This window comes from Myripristis murdjan, chromosome 18 (assembly GCF_902150065.1).
Source record: "Myripristis murdjan chromosome 18, fMyrMur1.1, whole genome shotgun sequence".
In the NCBI taxonomy this organism is placed as follows: Eukaryota; Metazoa; Chordata; class Actinopteri; order Holocentriformes; family Holocentridae; genus Myripristis; species Myripristis murdjan.
Window position 1 is genome coordinate 20,930,838 of NC_043997.1, and position 16,971 is coordinate 20,947,808.

At 45.8% G+C, this 16,971-nt stretch overlaps 1 protein-coding gene across 1 annotated transcript in view; it reads right to left on the reverse strand.

The window, feature by feature from the left end:
• Window positions 1-15,495, reverse strand: part of kdm6ba (lysine (K)-specific demethylase 6B, a) — a 28,984-nt gene extending 13,489 nt beyond the window's left edge. The window contains exons 1-9 of the mRNA XM_030075753.1: window positions 15,037-15,495; window positions 5,053-5,137; window positions 2,709-2,832; window positions 1,939-2,062; window positions 1,594-1,689; window positions 1,137-1,431; window positions 898-975; window positions 385-558; window positions 65-247 (exon numbers count right to left, since the gene is read on the reverse strand). Coding sequence (XP_029931613.1) covers window positions 65-247; window positions 385-558; window positions 898-975; window positions 1,137-1,431; window positions 1,594-1,689; window positions 1,939-2,057 — 945 coding nt within the window. The 5' untranslated portion in view covers window positions 2,058-2,062; window positions 2,709-2,832; window positions 5,053-5,137; window positions 15,037-15,495. The remainder of the gene's footprint in view (window positions 1-64; window positions 248-384; window positions 559-897; window positions 976-1,136; window positions 1,432-1,593; window positions 1,690-1,938; window positions 2,063-2,708; window positions 2,833-5,052; window positions 5,138-15,036) is intronic.
• Between the last annotated feature and the right edge of the window lie 1,476 nt (window positions 15,496-16,971).

The window sequence follows — 16,971 nt, forward strand, 5'->3', positions numbered from 1 at the left end:
TCCATTGCAAATGTAAAATGGTACCCTATGTTACCCTATGTTAAATGTAGGAATACTCTCTTACTGTTCGGACCTGGAAGTCGTGCGGTGGTGGGTTCTTTCGCTCAGTTATTTGAAGCTGCCAGGGAGTGTTGACCTTGTGAAGGGGGTTCCAGAAGGGCGGCTTTGGGTAGTGGCCTGAAGGCTGCTGCTGGGAGGGCAAAGACTGGCCTGGGCCAGAAAAACGCTGCAGCCCTGAATGGGATGCCTGGGTAAGGGAATCAGAAGAGTTAACAGACTCATCAACAGGACAGAAATACACTCATAAACAAAATCAGAACAAGGAAAAATGAACCATGGCTCTGACAGTGTGTTCTTGTGCACTCAACAGAAAAATGTGTCTACCTGATCTGAGCTCTTTTTCCTCTTGCTAGGGCTTGGACAGTCCTCAGATCCCGGGCGGGAAGACTGGTGCAGGGATGGTGGAGGGGTGTGCTGGATGACTGAGTGCTCTCCTAGTGGAGGTGCTGGTCTCTTCAGTTGACCACCTAGCATCTTCCCTGGGTAGCCCCTCTGTTGCTAATGGAGAAGGTAAAAGAATCAGAAGGAGTGAAAAAATTTGCAACTTTTCTGCTGACAAGTCAAAAGCATTTGTTAAAAAATGTATCTGATTTATTTGATTTATTTATTTATTTGAGTGTCATGCACCTTCTGGTGCCCAGCCCATATGGGCTTACAAGACACTAGATAACACACTACTATCTACTACCTCTCTTACTGAAAAAAGACAGACTGCATTTATGGTTGACATATGCCTTTCATCTAACCAACTGCAGAAGAAACGACTGTCAGAATAGGGATAGGTGAGTGTTTCTATGGATGATGAAACATGATTGTGGCCAATTAGGGAGCTCCTACCTGCTGCACCTGAGCCCACATTTCATCTCCCAGTGATGGTGGACCCCGGGGGATGTGCTGCTCCTGAGAACCTCCAAACTACAGCAGACAGGAAAGATGACACAGAAAGAGTGAGCGGCAGGATAATTCACCCACTTTTCACAAAGCTTTTCTTTTTCTTCAGCTCTGCAGACGTTCACTCTAACCCTCTCGGGTGCAAAATATATTCCCTATCATTGTCAGCTGTGTTGTCCCCTCACCTTCAGCAGTTGGTTGGGCCTGCCGGGGGGAAGGTGAGGGTTGGGAGGAGGTCCGCTGTTGCCAGCATAACCTCCATTGTGTAGTCGGAGCATATGTTCGTTGGGCAGGGGCAGCGCAGGGTGTCCTTGAGGAGGAGGAGGATGAGATTCGTACAACTGGCCTAATTGCTCCCATGCTCTGTGGGGAGGTGGAGGATGAAGATGAGGAGGAGGAGGTCTCTGCTGCTCCCTCTGTAGGCCTGACAACATGGCCTGGGGGAGGTCCAGCTTCTCGCCTACTCGCATTTGCATGGCTCTGAATGGTTAAGGGAGGAAGAGAGGGTTAATAAAAAGGCTACACCATAGCAAAGCCCCCTGTCTTCCAAAACAAAAATATCTTCTATCTTCTATTAATAAATCACCCCCTTTCTGAGGGATACATTTTGTATTTTGTTGACAGATTTGTGTACACACTTACCCATTATTGAATAATTTACTGGGATGGTTCAGTCCGCCCATGGGACCAGGAGGTAGATGGGGGAGTAGCTGGTGTTGGTTCATTCCAGGTGAACACCTAATAAAAGAATAGACCAAGCACACACACAGTACTGTCAAACATTTCTTATACACAACTTGTTAGCTATTCTTGAAACATAAATTTAAGATTTTTCACAACCAAGCTGTTAGATGAATTCCAACCTTTTAATTCAAAATGAATCCAAAAAGATAAAACATGAATTCTGAGTTCTAAGTTCAAAGTTATAAGCGTAGGGTGTAAATGTTTGTTGTGTATGTGTGTGGGTGTGCTGTCATGACGACAGACCTGGCAGGTGGCGGCCAGGCGCGGCCGCCCACGGGAGCCCATGGTCCCCGGTTGAGTCCGTCCAGAGGGAAGGAGTCCCGTGTGCCACGCCCGCCAAACTGCTCTACCGCGTGATGCATCCAGCCTGAAGAGTTGATGGAAGAACAGTGACACACAGTCATGAGGGAATTCAATGCATTTCCATGTGCTTCATACATGTATACGCACTTGTGGATTCTAGATAACATTAAGAACTGTACTGCAAAATGCCACAGTGCATGTCTGTTTTGGAAAGCAAATTATTATCTGATGTTCATTCAATACCCATTATTGCTACAAAATAGAGGGTCCAGCCAGTCAGAGTGTTACTGTCCTGCACAAAGTACCACCATTTGATCAAATTTTGTGGTGTCAATCATCCTCAAGAGTAAGTCTCACTATTGTCAAATGGCAGATATTTATTTGAAACAAAACTTCATAGGATGTCCAGGGTTGGACATTTTACTCAATACTAAAACTGTTTTCCATTACAGTTGCTAGTTATCTCATCAAAACGAACAGAATTGCATAGTGCATTGCCACATTTGAGAGATAAAGGCAAAGATAAGATGCAGTAAGAATACATTATTTTTAAGATAAGGGAATGAAACAGTTAGAATGTGTTTGATTTAGATTATCTAAAGCTGCTAAAAATATTCTGCCACCAAATGACCCTGCAAATCACCTACAGTATATCACATATTCACAACTGAAAGCCAGTAAAATGAATCAGAGCGAACAGTCTTACTCACCAGACTAGCTGTGTCTGTGAAGCCCTCCACTGCAGCACAGAGAAGGCCTCACTCCAACACTGAATAACACTCTGTACTGTCTGACTCCTCTGTCTTCAGCACCAAGAAACCAAAAGCCTGTTGGCTGGAGAGAGACAGAGAGAGTGTGAGAGTTGAAGAGGAAAGCCACTATGAGAAATAAAGAGAGCAAGTGAGACACAGAGAGACATAGAAAAGTCAATAAATGCCAGTGGGCCCTTTATTATATAGGCTAGTTGATGTGTTGGAGTGAGCTGGAGAGCTTGTGTGCAGAGAGGGGAGGGTGTAAGCTGAATATAGGACAGGGGAGAGCTAGGCAGAGTCCAGGACTACAGCTGCAGAGGCAAACTCCCCCACCAATCAAGCCCTTGCGCTGCATTTAGGTCCACTTCTCATATCCCACCTGGCTCTATTCTAGTTCAGACATCCACCCCCCTAGGCAATGGTCCCACAACTTAAAGAAAATGCACTTGAAATGATTATCTAGCATAGAAGCCTTTGTCTCCAGCTGGCTGCTACGTGTTGTTGAGCCTGTAGAGGGCGCCTGTAAACCAATTGGTATGGGACAGGATTATTACTCAGGCGCAGATGGCTCAGTGGGGAGCTCACCTATAGGAGGACAGACCTGAGGTTACTGTAAGCCTCCTGATAACAAGAGACAGAGGGAAAGACTAAGGAGAGAGAGAGGCCTTGGTCACCTGCCAAGTGTATGTGTGCATGTGCGCGTGTGCGTGTACGTGCGTGTGTGTGGTGTTGCAAACGCTGCCAAGTGTGCAAGCTGTATGATTGTGTCAGGCTTGTACTCCTTTTGTGCACGTGAGAGCGAATAACGGGCACTCTTAAGTGGATGCGCCCAAGTGTGTGTGTGTGTGTGTGTGTGTATACAGTGTTTTAAAGGGTGTGTAGATGTGTTTTTGAAGGTGTGTGTGTGCGCGTGTGCCCGGTGGATACACTAAGGTTTAATCTCATTACGGCAGGCGTGATGGAGAGGGAGAGGGGGGCAGGAGCGACAGACGGTCTGAACAGGATGGAAGGATAGATTAAGGAGAAAAGATGGGGTTGGAGGGAAGGAGGGAAGGAGGGAGGTGGAGTGGAGTGGCGAGCAGGAACGGAGCCATAGAAAACGCCCACACACACACCTTCCCACACACACACACCCACACACAAGGAGATGCACACAAAGGAAATGGTTGAGGGGAAAACACATAAAAGAAGCTGACAGATAACTCCCCTCCCCTCCCTTCCTTCTGAAGCACCTGACACGCAGTCACACACACACACACACACACACACACACACACACACACACACACACACACAATACAAAAGACAGAAGGTGTCAGATACAAAAAAAGTCCATGTTTCATAGTCCCTTGTTAAAAAAAAAAAAAGAGAACAAAAGAGGTCCCTGCCAAAACCTGGGAGAAAGATGAGAACACACCCACACACAGCAATTTTCTCAGTAACAACTAGTATAACAAATAGCTATTCCACTTTTACTGATGATATCACAGTTATAGGTCTAAAAATCATCACTCAGCTCATCATTCCTGCTAAATATCAGATTGAAGTTGAGCTAAGAAAAAAAAATCTTATCCCAATCCCATGGTTCATTTCAAGTCTTTCCACTAAACCCATAATATCAAGCTCAAGGATGACAAGACCATTAGGTATCCATGATATTTGTTTTCTCTAATCATTCACAGGTGAGGTGAGGTGATTCGCCCCTACTTTTTAAGGTAACAGTGGTTACATTTGCCTATTCTGGGGGCTGAACAAAAAGTAGCGTAACAAGCTTATGCTGCTTGTCACATTGGCTCCAATCACAGCTTAAAATAAGTGACAAGTTATGCATAATGTGGTACTTTTTTGGAGTAACAGTCCCCAACGCAGAAGCACGCACAGTCTATGATTCAATTCTATTTTCTTGCTCAGCACAGCGCTCCACCATCAGTTTTCCTAAATTAGCTCTGGTACTATGCAGGCCCTCCTCCCACTAGTTCCTCTTCTCTTCCTCTCTTCCACCCACTGACTCTAAATCCCTCTCTCTCTATTTAAAGCCCAGCAGGGGATATTTTGATCGTTCCATCCACATTTTTAGTTTGTCAGAGAGGACGGGAAAGAAAGAAACGGCGTGACACACCACCCTCTCTATCTCTTCTTCCCTTCTGCCACAGAGGGATCACCGTCCGCCAGGCAGCGCTGCTATGTAAAGATAGGCTGGTGTTAACTGTCAGGACTGCATCAGGCATTCTGGTACGCAGCCATACAAAAGCTAGAGAGAAACACACACACACAAACACACACACACTCCTACTGATCATACCTTAGAATAGCACCAAGTTATTGATTCACAGTCGTGTTAAGTCTCAGCTTCGGCTGTCAATCATCTCTCTGGGGCCTCCTCAACCCTGAAAGACAGAAAAGACAAAAACATTCATGTCAAGCTGTCATAAGAACGACACTGAGCCGAGCTAAACACTCGAATCTGAGGGTCTCAAAGCAGATCATTCAGTTTTCTAAAGGCTTTCATTTTGTGCGCCCCACTTAAAGTATGAACCAAGAACCTCTTTTTCCCACTTCTCCCTCTCTTTCTAAAAAGAGCACTTCCCCTCGTCACAGAGTTCCTGGCTTTGGAGGTGACGCGCCAGGTTTCAGAACGGTGCGGAAAACGAGAGGGTGGCTCAGAGGCGAAAGGGTGAATCAGCAGGGGGGGGCGACACAATGGGAGCAAGGGGGTCTGTCTCTCTTTCCCTCTCTCCCACACACACAGACACAATGGTGAGACTGACTGTGGCAGCTTAACAGGCGAGCCGATACACAAACAAGGCTGATCCCGCTCTAACAGGAACAGCCCGGCGTGCTATGTCAACTATCACACGTGAAATAGTGACACGGGAAAAACAGCAAAGAAATAATCAGGCGAGCAGGAGAGGAGAAAGTGAAGCAGATAGAGAGGGGGGGTCAAATTAGGGACAGACCCAGAGATGACAGAAAGTGTATGAGAGAGAGAGGAAGAAAGAGAGTGTGTGAGTAATGGTTCAGTGCAAACGGGGACACGGTGGCGAGGCTGTAATTACCACTTTTATAGAGGGTGTGTGTTTGTGTGTCTGTTGCGACCTAACAGCTGACTATTCCAGTCACTAGCCTGGCTATCACATTGCTCCCAGCTGCCCTACCAACACAGTGCGAGATACTCAGCTCTGTGCAACCAGATAGTGCACACACACAGCAGACTGTGTTACATAGCAGCTCAGGTTCTATCAGACGATACTAAAGTGATGAAATGTGGTTATATGAGCTGTGTGGATGTGTGTGTGTGTGTGTGTGTGTGTGTGTGTGTGTGTGTGTGTAAGTGAGAAAGAGAGACAGAGAGAGGAAAGCGCAATGGTGTGTATACAGCGTGCATTTCGCTTTTTTGGGGAACCCCCGATGAGTCAGCGCTATGGAAAAGGGCTTACCCCGAAACACCCCCCTCCTCCTTCCTCCGCTCAACTCCGCCCCGCTGGGACGCCACTTACAGTCAGCTGACCGGGGGTGTGCTTCTTCAATTTCTTTTTTGGTTTATCGCCGATGACGTGGTGACAATGGGAAATTCTCGGACTTTGTGATGTCACTTCTTCCTTTAATGTTGCAAATGTTGGGCTTGTGTGTGTGTGTGTGTTTGCATAAACAGGATGTGATGAAGGGCTACAGGGGGCTTTTATGGGTGACAAAGAAATAAAGCTACCAAACCGCAGGTTCAAGAGAAATGATAAGGCAAATCTACACGGTAAACCCGTTCGTATACACACTCATCAATTTCAGGCGTGCTTTGGGTATTTGTTACCGCAGCAAAGGACATCTTATGAAACAAATGTAAGCCAGCAAAGGAATAAAACCTGAATTTGAAAACCATGTTTCCGTTACCATGCTATTCCTCACTTCTGTGTAATTCTGTTACTTCCTGGTTTTACACGCAGGACTACAAGGAAATGCACGTTGATATCAATCTTCAGTATCAAATGGCTAATATGACGTAATTCCATGTAATATCAGAAATAGAAAAATAAAAATCCCCCCAAAAGTGCATCTTGGGTGAAGTGAAAATCCCCACCCCTTTCCCCCACAGACGCCACACATCAAAGCACTCTTCCTATCAACGTCTCGTCATCGTAGTTATGCAATGTATCGTCTCAGCTACCAGCTGGAGGGAGGGGCCGAGAGGGCGGCTTTGGCGAGGGGCATCGCCATGCCAACCGTTGCCAACTACAACAACCAGGAAGTTAGAAAGAGAACGAGGGAGCTCTGTCGAACACTCCATTGCCTCTAACAAGGAATACACACACAAAACATCGTAATTTCAAGTGACTCACTAACCAAAGTCATGAGCTTGTGGCTGGATGCACGGCGGAGCTTGCTTAGTCACTATTACAGGCTTTAGAAAGGGGAACAAATTGAAATTAAGATGTTCAGATGACGTTTATTTCTGCGCAGTAGTAAGCCAAGCCCAAATATATTCACCCCGCTTCACCCTTCCCCCTCCTTTCTGCTCTGCCAACCACTGGCATGGTCTGGTCCCTGGCCAGACAACCACACTGAGGCCTGCAGAATAAAAATAGACTGCAGAGAGTCAGAGGGAAGCAGCACTGCAAAAAAAAAAGAAAAAAAAAAAGAAGTCATTTTGTCCATGACTGACTCGTAAAACAACTGTGAGTAGGGTGTGATAATTGCATTGGAAAAAAGGAGATTTATCTCATTCTGTTGGCAAATCTTTCCACCTGCATTAGGAAAATTAAGACTCAGGACAAGATTAAATGCCTTGCTGAAATGGTGATGTGATTTTTTTTTACAGTGCAGCAAGACTAAATATTACTAAGAGGGAGAGAAAGAGAGAGAAATGTGGAGAGACATAACCAAATGAGAAGCTACACTGGAAGAAAACAAAGACACAGAAGGTGAAGTCGAGGTGTCTGGAGTGTGTTACTGTCCTAGTAAAGCCACTGTTGTGTCTGTCTGATAAGAAATGACCAGATAAGGTTGAGGGATAGGAGGGGACAGCAGATAATGGAAAACAGAGAGAGAAGGTTCCGGCAGCGCTGAGTTTTTGGCCGAGGACGACGGAAAGGCCATGCATGGTCTTCTTTCTGTCTCCCTCTCTCTCCACTCCATTTGGCCGTTACATAATCAAGCCCAGATACAGATCACATTCTGGAGGAAACACCATTCCTTTCCTTTATGCTCTCACACACAAACACACACAAACAGCAAGCCTCTGCGTCCGCCCACCCCCACCTTGTTGCCAGGCACCCTGCGTATGTGTGTGTGTGTGTGTGTTTATTTATTTGTCTGTGTGAACGTAAGCACATGCCTTTCCAAGTCGGTGATGCAGGCTACCTCGCGTCACATCCACGTCCTTCCACACACACAGAACACTGTAACAGCCGGCACACACGGCATTGGGTCGGCTCAGGACAGGGTAAACAAACATTTCTTTGTTTCTTCACACACACACAGAAGCACCTGACCTCCGTGAACACTGATTATCTCCTGCTGGCATCCATCTTGTCAACATGCCCTTCCACTCAGGCCACATGGGGACAGACAGCTGACCTAACCCTTCACCCAGTTACAACCAGGCCTTGCACGCTCATCAGCAGCACGCTGCACAGACATAACAACCTGATGAAACGCTCTTATTTATCTTACTGTGGCTCCTCCTGGCCTAATACTCCCTCACATATGCTCTACATTCAGCCCGTGACAGATAGAGGCCTCTCCGTGTACAACCGCTGCCGAGCCTTCTGTCTGTCTCAACATCGGGTTGGGTTCCAACACACCGCGTCGAATGTGGGACATGTTTTCTGAGACTAACCTACAGTGCGAAACCAGGCTGCGGAATTAACACCAGACATTGACCAAATGCTGGCTGCCGGTGGTCAGCCTGCCGACTGTACTCGCCGCTTTGGCCGGTAGCCACCTCATCTCCCATTCTACTCTAGATATTACTGTGGCTGCAAAGCTGTTTAGAAGGCGGCGGATTTCTAAAGGCACTCGGCACATGATGAAAATGTCAGCCGAAATGAGAACGGTTAGCCTACATTTCAGCTGTGGAAAGAAAAGCTGAATGTGGAGGGGAAGGGGAGGTGAGTGGGGGGGGTATGAAAACATGAAAACATGAGGCCCCTTTTGTCTCCACTCACCACTGCGACATCTGGGCCTGTGACTGACAACACAATGGTCTAAGTGGGGTGTATCTCTCTCAGCTCTCTCAAACACACATGCAGAGAGCAGATGCACATGTGTGTGACGTTAAAGAGAAGGGGAACAGAGAGAGCCTGGCTCAGAGCAGAGAGGAAGCTGTCGTCACAGCCACAGGAAGTAGGCCTCCCTGAGGGGTGTGTGTGTGTGCATACATGTGTGTGTGTGTGAGGGGTTGGGGAGGGGTTAGGAGGCTGAGGCTTCCTGTGGAACAGATAGGAACTTTTATGTATGAGGGGTGCACCCTCCTTTAACTGTGAAGAAGTGGTAAAATAATGAGCGTACGTGAGTGCTGCAGTGTCTGCAAATGTGAAAAGAGGATAGCCAGTTCAAAAACTGTGAGGCCACTGCTTTCACTCTTGACTCCTAAAATAAACTTCAGACACACTGTCATCCTGTGTGAGTGGCACGTGTGTCAAAGCCATGACTCATACGAGGCGACTGGTCAACAAAAACAAGGCAGTCATCTTGAAAAACCATGACCCTGGTTGTGAAGTGGAAAGCCTCGTTTCCTTTCTTATTTTTTGCTTCTGGTAAAGAGGAGTGAATGACAAACACATGATGGCAGAATGACTGTGTGTGTGTGTGTGTGTGTGTGTGTGTGTGCGCGCGCACATGTGCACACTGAGTAACTCATCGTTCCAGTCACTTGTACTCTCAGCCATCACTTTCACAGAAACGCTGCGTTTCAGAGGAAGTGTCAGTCTGAAGTTCTCGACAGACACCGCTACTGTGCATGTCGCTGTCTGAATCAAAACCTGTGTGTGTGTGTGTGTGCATGAGACAGTGACTCAACACACGAAGACCAGTAAGATGAAAGAATGAAAAGCTGTGTGTGTGAATCCTTACAAATCGGAAATCTGAGACTTGTCTAATCACCATCTGGAAACGGCTTATTCAGCTCTCTTGCACTCTCGATTTCCACACTTCAGCTACTTCAAAACCCCCAAACTTTTTCTTTTTTAGTTTTTTTTCCCCCCTTCTTTCCCCACGGCGATTATTTTGGAAAACAAATCTGAGAAAGGCTCAGCAGAGAACACAACACCCCACTGTCTCTTTTCATTGGAAAAACAGCCTGAAATCAGAACGTCAAAACCCCCCTCCCTCACACTGCTCTCTTTCCCCATCCAGGTCCAGGACTAACACATATTCTGATGATCTCAGAAACACACACACACACACACACAACAGATGAGAGACTCTGTTCCCTTGGTAACGGTTGCTGGGGGAACTGGTCGCGTCTTCACTGACAGCTATTAAGCTAGAGAGGAAGAGAGAGGGAGATGGAGACAGAGAAAGAGAGAGAGGAATTCATAATACAGTCTCTATGAAATGATCAACATGTTTACAGAGGTACAGGGCACGCTGACCTCGAGCGTCATCCTCTCGCTCTTCCCCTGGATTCACAAACAACATCACCTCTCATCAGCAGTGTGTGTGTGTGTGTGTGAATAAGAGTAAACAACATAGAAGTGTGTATGCCTTAGAATTACTGATCGGTCCCGTGTTGCTCTTAAAGTGCAATATAGTGCAGTAACGCCACGATCATTTTGATGGCACAATTGGGCACGATGCAGGCTGGTCAGCTTTGTTATGGCGGTGTTTCTTGTTTGGTCCGGAGCAGATCCAAGGCCTCTTTACTGATTCCCCCACATACCATTGTTGTCTTTTTAATGTTTTTTTTCACTGCTTCCCTCCCCTCCCTTTTCTCATCTCCAACTGCCCACTCAGTGGCTGAGTTATCATTTATTTTGCCACCGTGGTCGAGGCGGGTAAAAGTAGTCAGAGGTCACAAGAGTAGAGAAAAATAAGACAGGAAGAAAATTCTTTCCAAGGTGTGTGTAACTTTGTGTATGAGTCACACACACACACAAACGTAGGTTTGTACACCTCCCTTCCACTGGAGCATCATCAGTGGCAAAGGGCCAGAGATAACAGAGAGGAACCAAACTTGGAGGGAAAACTTTCCCCTTTCTCTCTCAGCCTCTGCTGAACAGGCAAACAGTTACAGGACACAAACAGCCCCCTCACTTTCTAACACAGCCTCATTCACAAGAGAGCTTAGCATATTCAATAGCTTGATGCTGTCCTGGGTGATTCTATACTTACAGTCCTGTTGTGTTTGTCCTTTATTTATTGTTTGTGCTTTCTTTTTTACAGTTCAATTACCTATGTTGCTCCTGAAAAAGCTCTCTACAAGTTCAAGGCTCAGCCTCAGGGCTGAATTATTGTCAGTGTTTTTTTGTTCCTCACCATTCCCAGGTCCAAGGTAAGTAGTTTCCATACCTATAGGCTAGGAGTGTGGCCGAGTACTGGGTTATGAATAGTAAGCAACAGCTTTATCATCCACATGCTGGTAATCTATGTTCTTTATAGTTTCCCAATGAATATAGTCTATTAATATGTTCAAAGCAGAATCACCACATCTATAGAAACCCACAACTTTTAACATTGCATTAGAATGTTTTATTTCTTTATCTGCTAAATGATATTTCTTGTTTCTCCTGCTAAATGATCAGTTTTGCTGCTGCAGTGACCCGCTGTCAACCTTATTGTAAATTTTAGCCTGTCATGTTGGATCCTGTGGTCATTACAAACTAAAATTTTGGTTTGGGCTCATGGGTCCATGTTCTAGGGCTTTTTTCTTGTCTCTCTACACTATGTACTATCTAATACAGCTGAAATGCATTAAAATAACCTTGAACATATGGGGGACTCAGTAAAAGTAGATCAATGTCCTGATTTGGGGCCCCAGACCCTAGTTTGGGAGGCCAGCATCTACATTTCAGCTGACAGTCTCACACCACATGGAGGAATTCCACACTGGCCTGACTGGCTCGACTGGGTTTTTAACCCTCACTGGCGCCCACTCAGCTCTACTCCAACCTTTATGCTCCTGTGTGGACGTGCTCGGTGCACTTAAGCATGCAGCACTGCAAATTAAATAAAACAGTAACCACACTGAGGTGAAACTGCCAGGTATTCTCCTGATGCTTTTGTCCCTTTTTGAAGGAAACCCATGTGACATTGAATTTAACCACTAAATAAAGAAACACCTTTTAACAATATCAGGATGTGTGATGAGTGTCCCTTTAAATGCTCAGTGCCTTGCTGTGGTGCTGACAGGACGTGATGGGGAATTCCTCCACTGGTTTCCAGCCTTGGTGCCAACTAACAAGGAGAGGAACAACTCGTGTTTTAACGCCTGACCTGTTGGGGAAGGGGTTGTGTGTGCATGTGTGAGAAATCGCCAGTAAAGCAGATGTTGTCCTGCACCTCCCTCATTCCTTCCCTCTCTCGCTTTCTGTTAGTCTCTCTATCTTTTTCTCCACGTCTGGAGGAGAAACACTACCCATTACTGGAAAGCCGGTGACTGTGTGGTGTCACAGAAACAAAGGTTTCATCACTTAATCACTTCCCTCTCTCCCTTCCCTCTTCAACACACACACACACACACACACACAGAGGTTTGTTTTTCAGACAAAAGCAACAAAAAGAAGCTGCGAAGCACTACAACCCTGAAAAAGGCAGACTTCCATGCGGCTCAAGCATGAAGACACACAGACAAACCGCTCTCGTTTCATCACAGTCAACCGTTGAAGGAGTGTTGGGTGACTAAGCAGTTTAGACCAGCCTACTGACCCATTTCCCATGCCAGCCAGCTACCTGCACACACCAACACTCCTACACACACACCACTCTACCCCTTCACACCCATCCCCTCACATAACCTTTTTCATGTCCATCTAATAAACTTTTTGTCCTGGGAATCCTAATATAAGTATCCCATATTCAGTTTTAAATCATTATGAGTATCCCTCATTTTGCTGGAGACCCCCTGTGATGCTAATATCAAAGCCTATGGGGGTCACAGGACATTAGTGTGGGAACCGGTGCTCTGACAGACAGACAGACACACACACACACACACACACACACACACCAACTACTTCTGCTTACTCAACTTGAAGCTGTGAGTCAGTCACTATTGTTGAGATAACAGCATCATTTCCACCATCAACTCCCTCACCAGCATGCGTACGTGTGTGTATCGCTTTAATATTACTCCCTGTTCGTCATCACCATAGTAGAATGGGCGGCGATTGTTCATTCACTGACATAGGCGCGCACACACACATACACACACACACACTCCTATTCAGATCACGGGACAAAACGGGGGCGGGGGAGCTGAGGCAGCACGCACTCAGCCAAGAACAGGGTGAAGAAATTTGGACCAAACTTTTTACAACCTTCGACATCAAAGGGGGGACAAAACACGCCACCGGTTTCTACGTCAATCGATCTGATTGATCGGAAGTGAACCTTCAAAGGGTTTCTTTTTTTCGCGCCCCCATGCCAGCACACGCTCTTTTAGATCTAGGGGTGTTTATAGCTGGCAATAAAATGCATGTTGGGTTGGTGATGTGGTGGTAAATAAAAAGGCGGGTGGGAGATTACCATAAGGCAACGATAATCACAAAAATAAACAGGAATGAATTTTATTTTTGTAGGAAAATAAATTATTTAATCGCACCATTTTTTCTGTGCGCAAGTTCGGTGCAAAGCGCACAGAGACGCACTGCTCAAAAACAAAGCCATGCGCGTCAGCTTCGTACGGTGAAGTGTGCGGGCTTGGCATAACTTAGGCTAGATCTATAATGGAGAGCAGGTATTAAATGCATCTGGAAGCCAGGGACACCTCAGGGGATCACTGTTCTCTGTAAACTGATAGCTTGGCGACCGAAGTCCAGAAATTGATCACACAGGCTAAATCACACTATCTGGTCAGAGTTTAGAGAACTGACTCCCAACTTAAATCCAGACTTAAGGACAGCATCAAAACACCACCCCTCCCCCCCAAAAGACAGAGGATGCAAATCACTTCCTTTCAATCCGGCTCTTTGTGTGCGTAAGGACTGACTGCGGGAGAGGGGGTGGGGGTGGGGGGGCAGCTATCCATTCACTTTATACGGCTGCCGACCTCAGTGCTCCTGCCCACCCCCCACTCCTACACACACATACACACACACACACACAATGGCGTGAGATCTCCTTACACAGGCAATTTTCTCTCCCTGTCCTCTAACTCTCCTTCCCCTCTTCTAGCCATGGGATGATCCGGTGTTTTGGGGCATAGGTTGCCCAAACTGGGGTGTAGGATGTCCCAAAGCAACTTTATTTTCACTGTGACACCGTGAGCAACGTGAGAACGGGTGAAGGTGACTACTTTTCACTTTCTCCCAATGTGACTGTCAGCTATATAGGCTTAATTCCACACTAAAGCACATGTAACACTAAAGATGACCTCAGATGGCATTCTCTGGAAATGAAAAAAAAAAAAAAAAAAAAAAAAGTTCGGAAACCCCAATTCGAGGTATGCCAGATTACAGAAATAACACCGCACCAGACGCACCAAAGGAGGCAGTTATATCGCCCATTCTGGTGCTGGTAAACCATAGCTATGTGAAAAAGTCTAACCATTGCCTTTCACTGAATTGTCACGCATGCGTGGGTTTAAAGAGTCAACTGTGGCTGAGAAAATACACAGCGAAATTCCCCCGCCTCATCATCAGCCGGAGACGTTCAAGGGTTCCGCTTTAATCGATTACGATAATTCGCTCATTGTTGTCCTGTAAGCAACAGTGACTGTCTTTTATCAACAAACACACGGCCGACGTTACACACAGTGCTATAGTAACCCTATGACAGGCTTTAAAATGATACTATACAAATATTACAATGAATAATACAGCAATATTACACTGATACTCTCAAAATATCATTAAGCATATGGCCGTTACTGAGCACCACCGCTGATTATTACACACAATTCTGACACTGCAGCCTAATTATCCGAGTTTTTAATTATTAGCTTTGTTTACATTAGTGAAGAATGTCGTTTTTAGTGAGGTCACATTCTCATTTAGTACCGACATCCCTCCTTAGACGCATACCAGCGTCGTGTGGACTTTTAAATGCTCCCGGCTCCCAGTCTCCTGCTGGAAACCAGTAGCTTACAACCAGGCAGCTACAACACAGCATGCTAACACTTTGGTCCTGCACTCACCGTTTTCACTGAGGACTCTCAAACGGACGGCCCCAAAAGAAATGAAATTATTTCCAAAATTGTGAAACGAATCCGGTCCCTTGTGGTCCACCGGGGCCCCGCAGTACCGAGGCTTGTATCCGCAAGTTTGGAGCTCCGAGTCTGCAGATAAATTCCCGACCAGCCGGCTGAGCGGAGCGGAGCGGAGCACAACAGCAGTCCGATAATCCCTGTTAGTCGCTGTCGCTTCCTCGCGAAACAGCCATGAAACTTGTATCGCCTGACGCCCAGAGAAGCTCTTGAACGTCCCAAAACAACGGTCGCTGTTTTTTTATTTTATTTTTTATTGTTAAATATTAGTAGTCCGTTTTTATAGCTGCCGCGGCCGTGCAGCGACAGCACCGCTCTCCGTCTCCTTTCTCTCAGCGTCGAGCTCCTTTTTTCTCTGCCTTCACACAGGGGCAGCCAGGCAGGGATCGTATTGCGCTGAGCTCTGTTTTAAAGGGACAGAGCCACACACATATACACGCACACACAGCGAGGCACGCACACACATACACACACCGACACACACGCCCCTCCTGACGTCACCGAACGGCCCCGGAATTCCCTGACAGCGCAAACTGGCACCGAGTCCGGCTCCCTCCCCCCCGGTACCGGAGCCGCCGCTCCAGACTCCAGCCTCCGACAGCCTCTCTGTAGTTTATTTATTTTTTTGATCTCGCGGAGTCGTGACCGACGGTTGGACCTGCTTAACGGCACGAGCACAGTTCCTGGTGAAGGGCTATTTTTGGACAAGGAAGAGTAACCCTGACGCCATGTTATCTCGGGAAGAGATATTATGGTGTTATGATAAAGTGTACTATATAATCTCTCTGCATAGTAGTTCACTGTATGTATAATTACATAAATTATATATAAGAAACTTAAATATTAATAACAGCACCAACATATCTAATATATATAGGCCCACCCAACTATATAATAAACAAAAATACATATAATAAACCTAACACAATACAATATAGTTAAGTATATGCATTGATTATATATTTGTGATTATCTATGTATGCTTTATATAAATGCATTACATAGATACACTAATGTGTTAATATGGCTTTATCATTTGCCTATATATGGCTACATAAATGAATGGATTGCAGATACTATATATGTATATACATTCCAGGAACTATATGGTATTTATACTACAATACATGTATGTATGAAAAGTATGTAGAGAATCTGATCTGTATGCAGTTATACAACCTTCAAAGCCTCAAGCGTGTGTCTGTATAGGTGGACAGATAATAGACATACATACCTTGGCAGGCAGCAGGGGCTTTGAAGGTAACACCTAATGGGTTATTTACTATAGCAATAGAGCCGACCTGGTTAGGCCTATAAATATTACCCGAGTTATAAGAGCAATAAATATCTTGTTCCTTTCTAATACAATAACACCTTAAATCTTGTGCCTGTGCACGTTGGCGCATGTGTATTATTTACCCTGTGCTCGCAGCCACCTACCATTCTGAGCGAGGTAAACAAGTCATCACACACAACACAAATAGGTTTCTTTTAGGCCGGAAACATTTGGCCGTTCCAGCCTTTTCCTGGCCAAAGTAACCATCCTGTACTCTGTAATAATGCCAAATAGCCACGTTGGTACAACCAGCCTTATGTGTCACACATAGAGGTTATATTTAGAAAGCACTACCTCAGCGGGACAACAGGAGGCAAATTTAGCCACCGCAGGAGGATGGGAATGTGTCATGGATGATGCTGAGACAATGACAGAAAGATAGACACACATGGTTTAGTTACGCTCACATTAATCCTGACAAAACAGTGGGACGCAAACAATAAAATCACGACATTTTGGACCATCTCAGTTCTCACGTACATGTTCACTCAGTACAACTCGGTGTCTCTTTTTCTGTCTCACATCTCACT